This window comes from Platalea leucorodia (assembly GCF_965183815.1).
Source record: "Platalea leucorodia genome assembly, chromosome: 1".
NCBI classification, from domain to species: domain Eukaryota; kingdom Metazoa; phylum Chordata; class Aves; order Pelecaniformes; family Threskiornithidae; genus Platalea; species Platalea leucorodia.
Window position 1 is genome coordinate 91,992,893 of NC_138823.1, and position 13,608 is coordinate 92,006,500.

The 13,608-nt window shown below is 43.2% G+C and overlaps 1 protein-coding gene across 1 annotated transcript; it reads left to right on the forward strand.

The window, feature by feature from the left end:
• Window positions 1-2,359: 2,359 nt before the first annotated feature.
• Window positions 2,360-7,000, forward strand: LOC309590465 (ovalbumin-related protein Y-like; the record flags this gene model as incomplete). Its single annotated transcript, XM_082311698.1, has 7 exons — window positions 2,360-2,527; window positions 3,186-3,236; window positions 3,879-4,007; window positions 4,778-4,895; window positions 5,135-5,277; window positions 5,640-5,795; window positions 6,599-7,000. The coding sequence occupies 7 exons, from the start codon at window positions 2,360-2,362 to the stop codon at window positions 6,998-7,000; spliced, it is 1,167 nt and encodes a 388-aa protein (XP_082167824.1).
• Window positions 7,001-13,608: the final 6,608 nt, after the last annotated feature.

The window sequence follows — 13,608 nt, forward strand, 5'->3', positions numbered from 1 at the left end:
GCAAGACTGAATTTCTTATTTTTTTTGTTTTATTTTCATGAGCTATGCCACACTATTTGCTGCCATAACCAAATCATACTTACTTTTATCATTATTTTTGCTTCAGCCATTTAATATGCTCCTTCCTTTTCTGCTAGGTTTCACATGCTATGATGAATGAATCTTCCATTCTGGAGATTTTAGGGTAAAATCCTTTGATTCAGGCATTTATTTTTTTTTAAAGAATGGACCTATTCCAAGTAAGAGCGCACATCTAACACTGAGCTCCATCCATCACTTTATTTGGTAAGCACCGAACAGGCAGCATGGGGCGTGTCACAAAATTACACAAGATATATTTCAAGGAGTTCAGCAAGTCTGCCCCAAGTACAGCTGAGAAGCTGTACTATTATCTTCGCAGGTGAAGCTGATAAGGTAAGCATTTCTTTCAATTATGATTTAAGTTCTAATCTGCAATTTAAAAAAAAATCTGTTACAAAACTTACAAAAAGATTGAGATAACCTCATGTTTATGACCTTCAATATCAGTTGAAGAAACAAATGATTAAAGGATGCCTTCTGCAGGAACCTCATCTCACCTTCACATGTGCGTTCTGCATTATTTTAGTTTCACATTCTGCCATGCATAAAGTCAAAGTATTTGTTTGTATGAACTAAAGCTTTGTTTACTAACTCTTCCACATTGAAAAGCTGGTGATATGTTATGACAGCCTTTCTTCCTTCTTCCTCTATCCCTTTAATTTTTCATTTAGAATTAAAAGACAAAATTGAATTTGTTTAAATTCCAGAGGATGCAACTAAAGCTCAGTTGCAGAGTTTATGGACGATATTGTCTGAGTGAAATTAAGGAATTAAGCAGCATACTGCAGCTCTGTGTTATCTTCAATAGTTATATTTTCTAAGATTTTTTTAAAAAAAGCATTTTCTTCATGAACATGTTTCTTTACCAAGACCATAAATGGAGCTAAAATATAATAGCTAGCAGAATTGGGAAATTACAAAAAAATCTACCTTATATCACCTATATAAGTGGTTCAATTCAGAGAGAGAGATTGAGCATCCATTCTAGCAGGGGAACAGCGAGATGCACTGTTGTTCAAATTATCCCACATTAAGAGATGACTGTCACATGAATGCGTTGATTCCATAGGGACTGTGATACATATGACAGAGTACCCTGGATTTTGTTCTCTAGCAGCCACAGAGGGAAGCAAATTAAAGCTTGCACTGCTTGAAGATCCCCAAGGGCTAGGGGAAATTCTACCCTAGCAAGATTCTCTCTGCCTGTGTCAAAATGTGGGAAGTTATAAGCGGTATAAACACTACGCTGCTGCATTAGACTTTACAGTATTGTATTTTTTACTCTGTGTTGTCTTCTTTACTAAAAAATCCTTCCCTTCAGTGTTAGATGAAATGCTAAGTGCTGAAACTACAGGGAAAATTTTACAAGAATATCAGAAAAAGGGCAGAAAAAATATTTAAATATTGAAGATGTGAAGATCTCCGCAAATTAAACACAAGGCTAAACAAGCACTGTCTTATTGAAAGGTGGATTTTATGGAAAAGGTGATAATAAAAATTAAAGAACACTTTTTTAAAACAGAGTGAGATATAAGGGAGTTAACAATGAATGGAACGTACCAGCTATTGATGTTTGTCATAAACTGGATGAATTTGGTAAATCATTTGCAGTCTCCATCGCTGTGCCTTCATTATCCTGTTTTAAAAAAAATGAAGGTAATGCTTCTAACATTTGAGACCTCTGATAAAGGAGGTGGTATAAGAACCTAGCTTCCATTTACACTAGGCTCAAATTAGATTAAATCTAGCAAAACTTATGCTGTTGCTTCAGCCTTGCACATTGTGTATTGGAATTAACTGTAGTTTGGATCATAGAGGGCTGAACTGTTAACTGATCTTAAAAGTGATGTTAGAAACTATAGTGAAGAACCTGGTTTGGAGTCTCAAAAAAATGAAGATTCTGAGAACAAATCTATGTGTGGTTTTTCCCTTAAGAGATGAGAAAAGACGGTTAGTGAGCTTCTTTCAAGGGAACTAATATTCTTTGCCACATTTTCAACAATATGGTATACATGTACAGAGAAAGAGAACTCAAGTTTCAAATAAAAAGAATCACCAGCCTACGCATAACTGGTAGCTATCCAGCATTTTGATTGCTCATGAATCCAAAAGCATGTTTGCCTTTTAAATCCACACCACTGGATTCTTTTTGCTGAAAAAACCCCTGTGCAGCAAGTTCAAAGGTTCAAGTACACCAACTTCCATGCATTACAATTAATATATTTCATCATAATAAGCCAGACTCTTTCTGTTTGCTTTAGACAACACTGATTTCGCAATGGGCTCCATCAGTGCAGCAAATGCAGAATTTTGTTTTGATGTATTCAAAGAGCTGAAAGTCCACCATGCCAACGACAACATCTTTTATTCCCCCCTGAGCATCATTTCAGCCCTGGCCATGGTCTATCTGGGAGCAAGAGGTAACACTCAGTCTCAGATGGAGAAGGTAAGTTACATGGGCATAAAGTGACCTCTACTTGTGCTTGTTGTTCCTTCTAAGTAACATCACTGAAATATATTATCCGCTGACAAGGTTCTCACCTGTTTTAATGCACAAGAAATAAGCCAAAGTCACAAAATGGAGAACTGGGTTAAGAGTTATTTAGAGAAAATACTAAAAAAAAGATGCATATTTTCACTATAAGGGGCAGTTAGTTTTGACTTAGGAAAAAAATATCTCAAAGACAATAACAAAGAGGATTGCCAGTCAGCAAACTTTATTATATTGTTATTTTTCTAAATTCCCACATCTTCCAGATAATATGATCAGATTTTTTTTTTAATATATAAAAAACATAAATCCCAGGAAGAGAAGACAAAATATTATTAGCAGTACATAATATGTAACTCAGTTAATTTCTAGACATTCACTAGAAAAAAATGTCATCTAAGCAAAGAGTGGTATTTACAGTTTCCAGGAAGGCCACAGAGGGCATAAACCAGTTGCAAGCTCACCTGTAGATTTTTACTTCATCTATGTTCTTAACTAGGACTTTTTTTATTTCTGAGCCAACAGCTTTACCTCAAGCATCATGTGTAAATCTCAAATTCACATCATTTTTGTCCATGCTTGTAATTTCTACCATTGGCGTTTTCTCTTGCAGGTTCTTCACTTTGAGAACGTTACAGGAGTTGGAAACATTACTGACTCCCAGGTAGAGAAATAACTTGATCTCCCTTTCTGTCTTATTTTCTCCTCAGAACAAAACTAGAACTGTTCTGCCTCTCCTTCTGGCAGTTTCAGACCCTGTCAAAAACTATGGTAACGCTCCCAAACTAAGGAGACCTGTGGAGGGAGGGAAGGAGGGTGTAACTCATGTAGTTGTTAAAAACCAGGGAAAGAAGGCAGGTTGCACATCTTGCACCAGAACAAGTGACGGTGTGGGGCAGGATGCTGTGGGCACCAGGATGCCTTCCTGGGCAAATGTTGCTGGGGGACAGCACGTGAAAGGGGATCAGCACCTGGAGCCAGGGTACAGCAGTCAGACTTGCAGCTGAGAGACTCCAAAGCCGGGCGGGAAGATGCTGGGCAGGGAAGAGCCCAGAAGACAGGAACACAACTGCACTCTTACAAAAAGCACATTTCAGGGGACTTATCTTGAGAAGGATGAACTTGTTGGTTCAATGCACCATCACCACAGCACCTGCTGTCCCAAAGGTGGCAGCCCCCAGTCTGTGGGGGAGGACTCCACTTAACTGGAGAACTTAACTAATAGGGACAGTCCTTTAGGGTCTTATTCCCTAGATAAGAAGAAGCTAATGCAATGTATCTTCTTATTTTCATGTCATCACCTCAGTGTGGCACTTCTGAACACATCCACAGTTCACTCAAGGATCTTCTCTCAGACATCACCACACCAAATGCTACATACTCGCTCAAGATCGCTGACAGACTCTATATTGAAAAAACATGCCCCATTCTTCCGGTGAGTTGTACTGAGACCTGACTTCAGCGAGATTCCTCATAAAGGTCCCTGCGACTCTACCCTAGAGAAGCACCACCACCAATAGCCCGCTGTCTGTTGATGAAGAGGTGGTTGTGAGCCATGAAGGGAACTGATTCAGAATGAGTTTGAACCTTCCTGTGGCTGTTAGGTGGAGGCCAGGCAAAAGTTTTACGGCATAAGATATGCCCATATGGCAACAGTCACAGGGAGCAATCAAGATTGCTGTTCATGTGCTAGAAAATGGCTTTTAATGAAAAATGCAACTTTTAAGGGAAATGAAATACATTTTATGACTTGAAAGCATGAAGACTGAAATTGTCAAATTTGGATTTTTTCAAAGCCAAATACAAAATCTTCCCAGTGAAAGGAAGCTTTATTTTTGAAATACAAGAATGTAAGAACACAGTATTCAAAATAAAAAGTGGGCACGAAGGGAAGGAAACAAAAATTGTCTGTCCTTAAAAATGTTTGTTAAACTGAAAGTGCTTTGGTAAAACAAAGAAAATATTTCAAAATTTTAACTTAGAATCCTATCTGAAAAAAAAGTGCCAGACCTAAATATGTGCAGTAGTCTTTCTTGTCCAGCTTTAAGATTCAGTTACAGGAAGACAGCTGTGACTGACATGTTCAAACACAGGGGTAAAAGTTCACTGTTCTTTTAACCATTCTGCTTCATTTCACAATCTTGCATTTCACATTCATACATTGTCAAGTTCTCATCAGTCTGACAACTGCAATCCTGCTTACAGGAATACCTAAAGTGTGCAAAGAAATTCTACAAAGCAGGGCTGGAAGAAGTTAACTTCAAAACAGCTGCAGAGGAAGCAAGACAGCTCATTAATTCCTGGGTGGAAAAAGAGACAAATGGTAAGGACTGAAAAATGGGTAGCAGATATTTTCCCCTACCTACCATAATCTATCCCCTTGTCTTCCTCTCCTCATAATGTCTAGAAAAAAGTGGGTCAAGCAAGAGCATGTTGCCTATCACTATGAAAACAAACCTCCACAAAGTGGCATGCCCCCAACCCCATGCCCTTCATTGCAGACATTTGTGCACACTAGAGGAGGTGTATCTTACCACTCTCTGCCCTGCTACTTTCTTAAAGGACAGATCCAAGATTTCCTTGTGTCGGGCTCTGTTGATCTCAATACTGTGCTGGTCCTTGTGAATACCATATACTTCAAAGGGATATGGAAGACGGCGTTCGGAGAAGAACACACTCGGGAAGTGCCCTTCAATGTGACAGAGGTAGGAGGGCACGGAGGTAGGAGGGCACAAACACAGCTTCTGGCCAGGACAGCTGTTGGCTCACACAGCCAGCAGTCTGGGTGTTACACATACAACCTGTTGCCGTCACAGGCTGGGTGATTTAGCTGGGCCCCTCACTGTCAGCGCCTGGGCCTAAGGCCAAGGAGTGTTTGCAAGAGCTGTGTCTGACCAGGCTTCCAGAGCACACCAGCAGGCAAGAGAGGAAAATGGAGACAGAGCTCTTCTTCAAAGGCAACATGCCTGAAGATCGAGTCCTGTCCCTTTCAAAGGGCTTGTACGTTTGCCTGCCTAAAGAAAAAACTGCTCCCTGGTCACGTCATCTCATGTTTCTCTTTTTGCAGCAAGACAGCAGACCTGTGCAGATGATGTGTCAGAACAGTACCTTCAAAGTGGCAGCGGTGCCTGCAGAGAAAATTAAGATCCTGGAGCTTCCGTACGCCAGCGGGGAGCTGAGCATGTTGGTGCTGTTGCCTGATGACGTCTCTGGCCTGGAGCAGGTATGGCCCTGGCAGGGGAAGCAGAAGAGTTACGGCTTCAGTGGGACTTGGCTGCTGTCAGACCTTTTGCTGTCCATTTACATCCCAGCTGCCCACACCACGGCTGTGGTGGGCAGACGGGAGCACAACAGCCCCCCAGGTGCTACCAGGTGCTCAGGCAGAGACTAGCCTCTCAGGAGAACCCTGGACTCAGTCTGATAAAATGAAGGTAAAGGAGTGCAATGCTGCTGTAGCCCTGCAGAGGAGGATGTTGCTATATGCAGTGGTCTCCATAGGTGCCAGAAACAGACATGCTAGCAGGATTTGTTTTTCATTTCAAGTGATTTCAGTCTTCCAAGAGAGCACTCAATGGATTGCTAAACAAGAAAAGTTTGTCCAAGGAGACATAAAAAAAGGAAGTGATGAGGAAAGCATTCCAAGAGCTGACTAAAAGGAAAATGCAAAAAATAGCATTAAAAGGAACTAAGATGAGGGAAGGAATCAATAAAATATGCTCCAGGAGGAATAGTTTTGGGGCCAATTTGATGTGATGTTTTCAAGAACTGTATTTTCACAAAAAAAAAGCCTTGATCTGATGAAGAAGTTTTCAGATGACAAAGTTTTGGAGAACTTTGTCAGGACAATGAGCTATGGGCTGTAGTCAGGAGGAAGCACACAGGATAAAAAAATACATTTAAGATTAAGTATCAGTTCTATTGTGTACACAAAGCAAATGGAAAAAATAGTAACAAGTGGTATAAACACAGCCATTAAGGCCATTGCACTCTTGTCTCAGGCATTTCATTCCCTGCCTCCCTTTGCAGCTTGAGAACAAAATCAACTTTGAAAAACTTACGGAGTGGACCAGTCCTAATGTGATGGAAAAGAAGCGAGTGAAAGTGTACTTCCCGCGCATGAAGATTGAGGAAAAATATAACCTCACTGCTGTCTTAATGGCCTTGGGTATGACCGACCTGTTCAGTCCTTCGGCCAATCTGTCTGGCATCTCCTCAAGAGAGAACCTGAAGATATCTGAGGCCATCCATGAGGCATACATGGAAGTCAATGAAGAGGGCACCGAGGTGGCAGGCTCAGCGGAGGTGATGGGAGACATCAAACATCCCTCTGAGATTGAAGAGTTTAGGGCTGACCACCCTTTCCTTTTCTTGATCAAACACAATCCAACCAACATCATCCTCTTCTTTGGTAGATATTGTTCCCCCTGAAGAAAGAAAGAGCTGGAAATAATGCTCGCCTTCCCCTCAGAAACAGACCCCCCCTTACTGTAGTATTGTAGCATAATTTCATCTCTTCAATATTTTCTCCAAGCGGAAAGCTTTCAATATCTAGGGAGATATTCCTGAAGAAGCGTGTGACTTTTCAGATCTTTAGGTGCAGGTATTTCTGCTCACACAACTTGTATTCAGGACTTATATCCAGGATTGAATGAGAATTTCAGGAGGTAGCTTATGAATATTTCCCACAGAATAACTTGAAAGACAGGGCCAGTGTTTTGATTTTTGTGAGAAATCCTGCTACTGCTATTGAGAAACTGGTTTCTCTATAGGAGTTCTGTGAAATAAACACAGCTTTCTGAATAACCCTGGTCCTTTCTGTTGAACTTGCTGGGCTACCATCCTGGAATTGATGCTTGGACAACTTGCAGATGAAATTCTAAACTCCAGCAAAGCATTCTTCTTCCAGGAATGCATTTGGGCTTCTTTGTGCTGCACATACTATAAGGCTCTGTCTCTTGTTCTGAGGGAGCTTACAGAAAGTCTACCATTTCCTCATAAATGATCACTCCAAATACAACATCTTCCTGACTGATATAATTTTCTGTCTTCATTCCAGTGACATATCATTGATTAACGAATGTTAATTGGTGGTCTTTCTATTTATTCTAATAAAAGCATTGCAAACTAAACACGTCATTACGTATTTTGGATTACCACACCACAAAACCTGAAACATGACACAGCGGGTAGTGATTTTTGACACAAGTGGTTTAGACTAGGATTTGGATCCTATTTTCAAAACCAGAATGTACCCATACATGAAGTTACTAAACAGCTTAAGAATGTTTTTAAAAACTTTGAGCTTAAGCAAGGTAAACCCTACAGCTCCTATACTTACATTGAGCTTATCTCCATATAGCATATCAAATAACTAAATTATTTGAATTTGTCATTATATTTCCAGATAGTTTTAAAAGAAGTCCTCTAAGTAAATATATCATATAAATATAGGTCATGCCTAAGAGATGTAACTTCAAAAACGTGAGAAGAGTGTTTGTCTTAAAAGGTGGACTGCTTCAGCTCTCTCATACCCACGAGAATCCTATGAGGAAATCTTTCTTATTGCTTCTTGATGTGATAATCCTCTAGAGATGTTATTTCCTCTTTCACAGTCTTTAGAGGGAAGTTTCTTTAGGTTACAATGTATCTAATTAAAAAGATTATTGGTGTTAATTGCTGATCTAAGCAATCTGCCTTCTGCTGGGCTGCACATGCAAAACTGCAAATTACAGTATCAGTACTTAAAAAGTGCGAAAAAAAGGAGACACATGGCGGTATTTGGAGCTGCCTCAACCATTTGAAAAGTCAGCATTAAATATAACTTGAAATGATGATGCTGGCAGCAGGGAAACATATTTTCATACCCTCTAGGAAGTCTATGGGAGAACTGCAAATACTGGTCGTCCCAAGCCAGTCATAACAGATTAGCTACGGTTAACAAAAGTATTCAACCAAAAAAGTATTTCAAGAGATATGACATTTCAAGGTTTACTGTGCACATTATGTTCTGCTTCCTATTAGCCAAAAGCAGTCAACAGAGCTTTGCTACAACCAAAAAAAAAAAAAAAAGAAAAAGAAAAGGCAGGACTTCTAAGACGTTGTCCTAAGGAGCAGAGCGTGTGTAAGGTTATTAAGCAATTCTAAAACTGTTATTAATCTGAAATAAGCATGGCTGTCACTCTGCACTTTCTACGTACAATAATAGTAAAACTATCAACATTTATTATGGAAGTATTTATTACATAACATGAAGAAAATGGCTATTCTATTGCTTAAACTTTCTTCTGCTTGATGATTATTTTAAAGAGAAGAAATGGAGAAAATCAGGGCAGAAATGGTAAGCAGCTTCCTAAAACTATACGTGAGAGAGGTTTTCAAGGCACAGAGTCCACCTAATGTCCTCACTGTGAAACAGAAGCATTTGACTCTTGTTTTAAGCTGATCCTTCAGGTGTCATTAGAGATACGAAGTGATGTCCATCAGTCTTCTGAAAGACAGACATCTGTTGAAAACTAGATTTTAAGATGTATGTGCCCTGAATGAAAAAATATCACAGTCAAATACTGCAGAAGGGATAGAGCTATTTGGTTTGTGAAGGAGAAAACGTCCTCTGTAGGGGTTAAAATGAGAGGTAAAAGTGGAGACTCAACAAAGTTGAATAAAATCTATACCCACCACCCCCCCCCCATATCGATGGCTGGGCCCAGAACTGTGCCTGTGCATTGCTGGTCTGGGCCAGCAGGACCTGCTGTAAAGGAGCTGCCACAGTGAATGTGGCTGCTGCAGCCCCCACGGGAAGCAATTTGCAAAGAGCAGCATGGAGGGTGTTACAAAGGGATGAAGGAAGAGCAGCCGTGAGGGGAGCAGACACTGCCTGCTGCTTCTGAGCTCTGAAGTCCAGCAAGAGTTTAAAAACATGAATCCCAGTTCCCACGAAGTCTAGGTATTGTCCAATAGTCCTTTTTGTTGCCTGGCAGCATGATTGAAGTTAGTATGTCAATAAATTGCCATCTGTCCACCTGCTACACTCCATTTTCACTATGTGCTGTGTTGTTTTGGATATACAGTACTGCTAGAGGTCTGTGGAATAAGAACAGCCACATGTAATCATGTTCTTTTTAATGCTGCATAGGATGGCATTAGAAGTGCTCTGTGGACTAAGTGTGCCTTTCCTTCTCATGTAATTTGGGGAAGGGTTGGAGCTGACATATCTCCTCTGCCCTTTGGGGAATATAATTGTCTGAGAGCATTCCACACTTCTCTGCACATTTGACTTGCAAGAAAGGCCTACCTTCTCCTAAGCAAACCAAATCCATGGCTGAAGGCACAAGATTTTGCAGGCAGTATGCTCTAATCATAGTCACCAGAGGAAGACCACTCAGAGAACCTGCTGGACTCCAAGGGGAAAGCTGTCCTGGGCTCCCAAATGATATTTGAGAAAGCACAGCATGCTGAATCAAACTGAAAGCTACATATTGGCTGGGAAGGTTTTGACATGGAGCAGTGGTTCAGTTTTCTGTTTCTTGTAGCTACTGAGCTAAGATTCTTCAATGTGGAAAAGAGACAGCAGAGAGGGGATTGTCAAGGAGCAGCAGGGGTGAGGCTGCTCGGCAAGGGAAGGGGACCCAGGGCAGCAGGTGGCAGCAAGGCCAGCAGGGCAGGGGCCTCACCGATAAGGCGTTCAGTGCTACAGTTCCCAATGCTATCACCACAGTCCAGTGATTCCCCAAAACAAGTCTGTAGTGATGAAGTAGGTCAAATATCAAGCCTGGAGGCTAAGTCCATGGGTCAGGATCCGTAGTGGTCCTAACCACATGTTGTACATTGAGGAGTTAGTGACCCACATAAAAGTTGACCTGAGCAGGCACAGGCATATGCTGTGCTGTGCTACGTTATGCTGTACGTATCGGTTGACCTCCATGCCTATACTGTGCTGAATGTATCACGAGGCTGCAGGATAAACTTAGCCTGCTAATCATAATGGAGGAGCTTGTAGATGGCCCCCGACTGGCACATGGTGGTGATGCTGCTGGCACATCCTTGTCTTTATCTTGAAGTGAAGCAGCATATTTCTATATAAATATACTTTTCTTCGACAGCAGAAATGATAAACAGAGTTGTTTACTTCTAACAACATACCTATAAAAGCTGTAAAGATCACACCACCAGTGAACATCTGCATGCATGGGATATGCATAGTGTGCTGTGCCCTGAATAAAGATCCATCTAATGCCACATAGCTTGGGGTTCCCACCATCTGAAGAGACACAAAATTATCTATGCTATCTCCTTTTTCCCTCTCATGTTATCTCCAATAAATTTCATTTTATCTTATTAGTGTCCAAAATGAACACTTGCAGTGCTGCATTACAGAGTCCGGCTCAGTGAGGTTCATGGCCAGGCACAGGCACGCAAGGTAGCAAGGACCACAATCAAAAGAGTCAGATTAAATGCTTCTCTCATGTGAGGGGGGTGTAGACCCTCATGGAGGCATCTCACAGCTCTATCACAGACGGTGCTCCGATTCAAGGCTGGACAGTGGCTTCAGATGTGCCTGAGCCCAGGCAGCCAAACTCCTAGGGGAGGGATAATTTTCTCAAGAGCAGAGGTTTCTGAAGTCCTGTATGACATGGAGACAATGACGGAGATTGACTATTCAGTATGTCTTCTGACACAGGAACTTAAGGGTACTAAAAGAAGTTAGTAGAAAGCAGTTAAAAAAAAAAAAACAAACACATAGAGGTAGCTGAGAACAAACAGGTAGCTGGATGACGACCTCATGGTCAAAGGATGCTGGAGATGATAAAATTTTACATGATTTTAAAGACAGTCTTGACAAAACCATGGAAGAGAAATCCATTGAGAGGTAATAAATATATAGAAAATACTATCAGCTATTGAAGTCCCAGGACTGAAAACAGCCAGTGTTAGGACCCTGACAGCATGACTAGCTTCAGCAGGAGCATTGCCCTACACCCTCTGCGCATGGATCCAGGAGCCTGTACCGGGCACTGGCACCATTTTGGTACTAGGGGTGATCTTTGCAAGAGGAGGGCATGAACTGTCCTTGGCCAGTCACAGCCAGTTGCAGCTGGCGCTGTAATGGGTGAAAAGAACTCATTGTAAGCCAAATGTTCAGACAGTCGGAGGAGCATGTGGCACCTCTGCTCATGCATACTTAAGAAAGGGTGGCAGAAGAAATGTGAGAGATGTGTTTGGAAAAACAAAATAGGGGAGACACATGGAAGGAGATGTTATTGAGAGCACAGCTGAAGCTGCACTCTTGGGAGGAGGTGCTCCATGCCGAAGGAGGCACCTCTGAGGGACTGCAGCCACAGGCAACCCATGCCAGGGCAGTGACACCCCAGAAGGACTGCAGCCTGCAGATGACTGACACTGGAGCAATGACATCCCTGTGGAACTGCAGACCACAGAGCAGACTAAAGCACAGGAAAAAAAGTGAGCAGCAACAACTGGCAGATAGAAATAGTTATACACCAACCCCAACCTCTTGCATTGCCTGCTGCTTCACCAAAGGGTCTGGGAAGCACTGAGTGTAACAAGAAAGCTGAAACTAGGAAGACGAGAAGGAGAGTTTTTGGACTGAAGTTGTGTGTGGGGAAGGGCGACGTAAGGTCTAAGTGTCTGTTTCATAGTTTGTTACATTGTTTTTTGTCAATGCCTGAATCAACAACAAAAATTTTATATTAATCAGCAAGAAATTATATGAAATTCCCCAAGTCAAGACTGTTGCCCACAACAGAAGCCCATTTCAAGTGACCCTTGGCCCTTCAGGCCTTGCCTGAAGTACACTGTAGTTGTGCCTGTCTCTGGGCCTGCCTCCTGATGGACCTCAGACCCAAGCCTTGTAGCCTTGTCTCCAGGCCCATCTCTTTTGCTCCTAAGTGGGTGACAGGGCCCTGAGTGCACTAATAAGCCTTTAATGGTCCTGACCAGCCACACCTGGAGCCAATACCCACATCCAAGGGGCCCAGGAGCTCTATTTAAGCTATGCTCTGGACCTTCAGTCCCTCTCTGTGCTACATCAGAGGTGCACCAGTCTCCAGTTCAAACACAGCTGTGCCCACACCTAGCCAAGGGCTCCTAGTGTGATCTTGGCCCTGCCTTGTGATCACTGGACCTGAGCCTAGCTCTGAGGTGTGAATTGACTTCCTGGCTTGTCCTTGGACCTGCCTCACAGCCATGACATTGCCTTATGATCTGGACTCGTGGTTGGAGCTGGCTGTCATCCCTGGGCCTGCTCTGCTCAGATCCCGTGGGACTGAGCCCTGGCTGGTGAGGCTCCTGCCCTGCTGGCTGTGGGATCCCCCTTGCCTCCTGGTTTGTCTTTCCTTGGGGAGAAGCTGGCCCTTGCTGCTCCCTGACAGTGAAGCCTCCTTGAGCCCTCTGCCGAGCACTGAGAGGAGCCCCGTCTCTGGTCATGCAGGGCCTTGTCCTTACAAAACTTCCTAATCTCTCCACAGCACTCACCCGTTCCTCAGCCCCAGGCTGTGAGTTGAACCCCCTTCCACCCAGCCAGACCCTCTTTCCCCCCCAGCTTGTGCCTGCTCAGCCTCCAGGGCCTGTCGGGGCAGCCCGACCACCTCACTCAGCCCCAGGCCTCTCATGCCGTGCCCCTTTCCAATCCACTGTCCCTGCTCTGGCTCTGTGTCCCCTGAAACAGCCCACTGGCACCCCACAGCCACTGAGCCACTCCTCAGCCCAGGTCTCTGTAAGGAGTGAGGAGGCACCTTGCTCAGATGGGAGGCTGCTGTGTCTGAGCCCTGAGGGCACTAACAGCCCTTGCTGGCCCTGACCTCCCATGGGCCCACAGCCCAGGAGCCCATGTTGCCCCCCCGGGGCCACCAGCACCTGCCCCAGTGACACCACAGCAGGGCCAGTCTCCAGCTCCCCACAGCCCTGCCCTGCCCGGCCATGGGCCTTCTTGATCCTAGCTTGCAGACTGATTTCCTGGCTTGACCTTGGACCTGCCCGGTCACTATGATATTGTCTTACGATCTGAACACTTGGTTGGA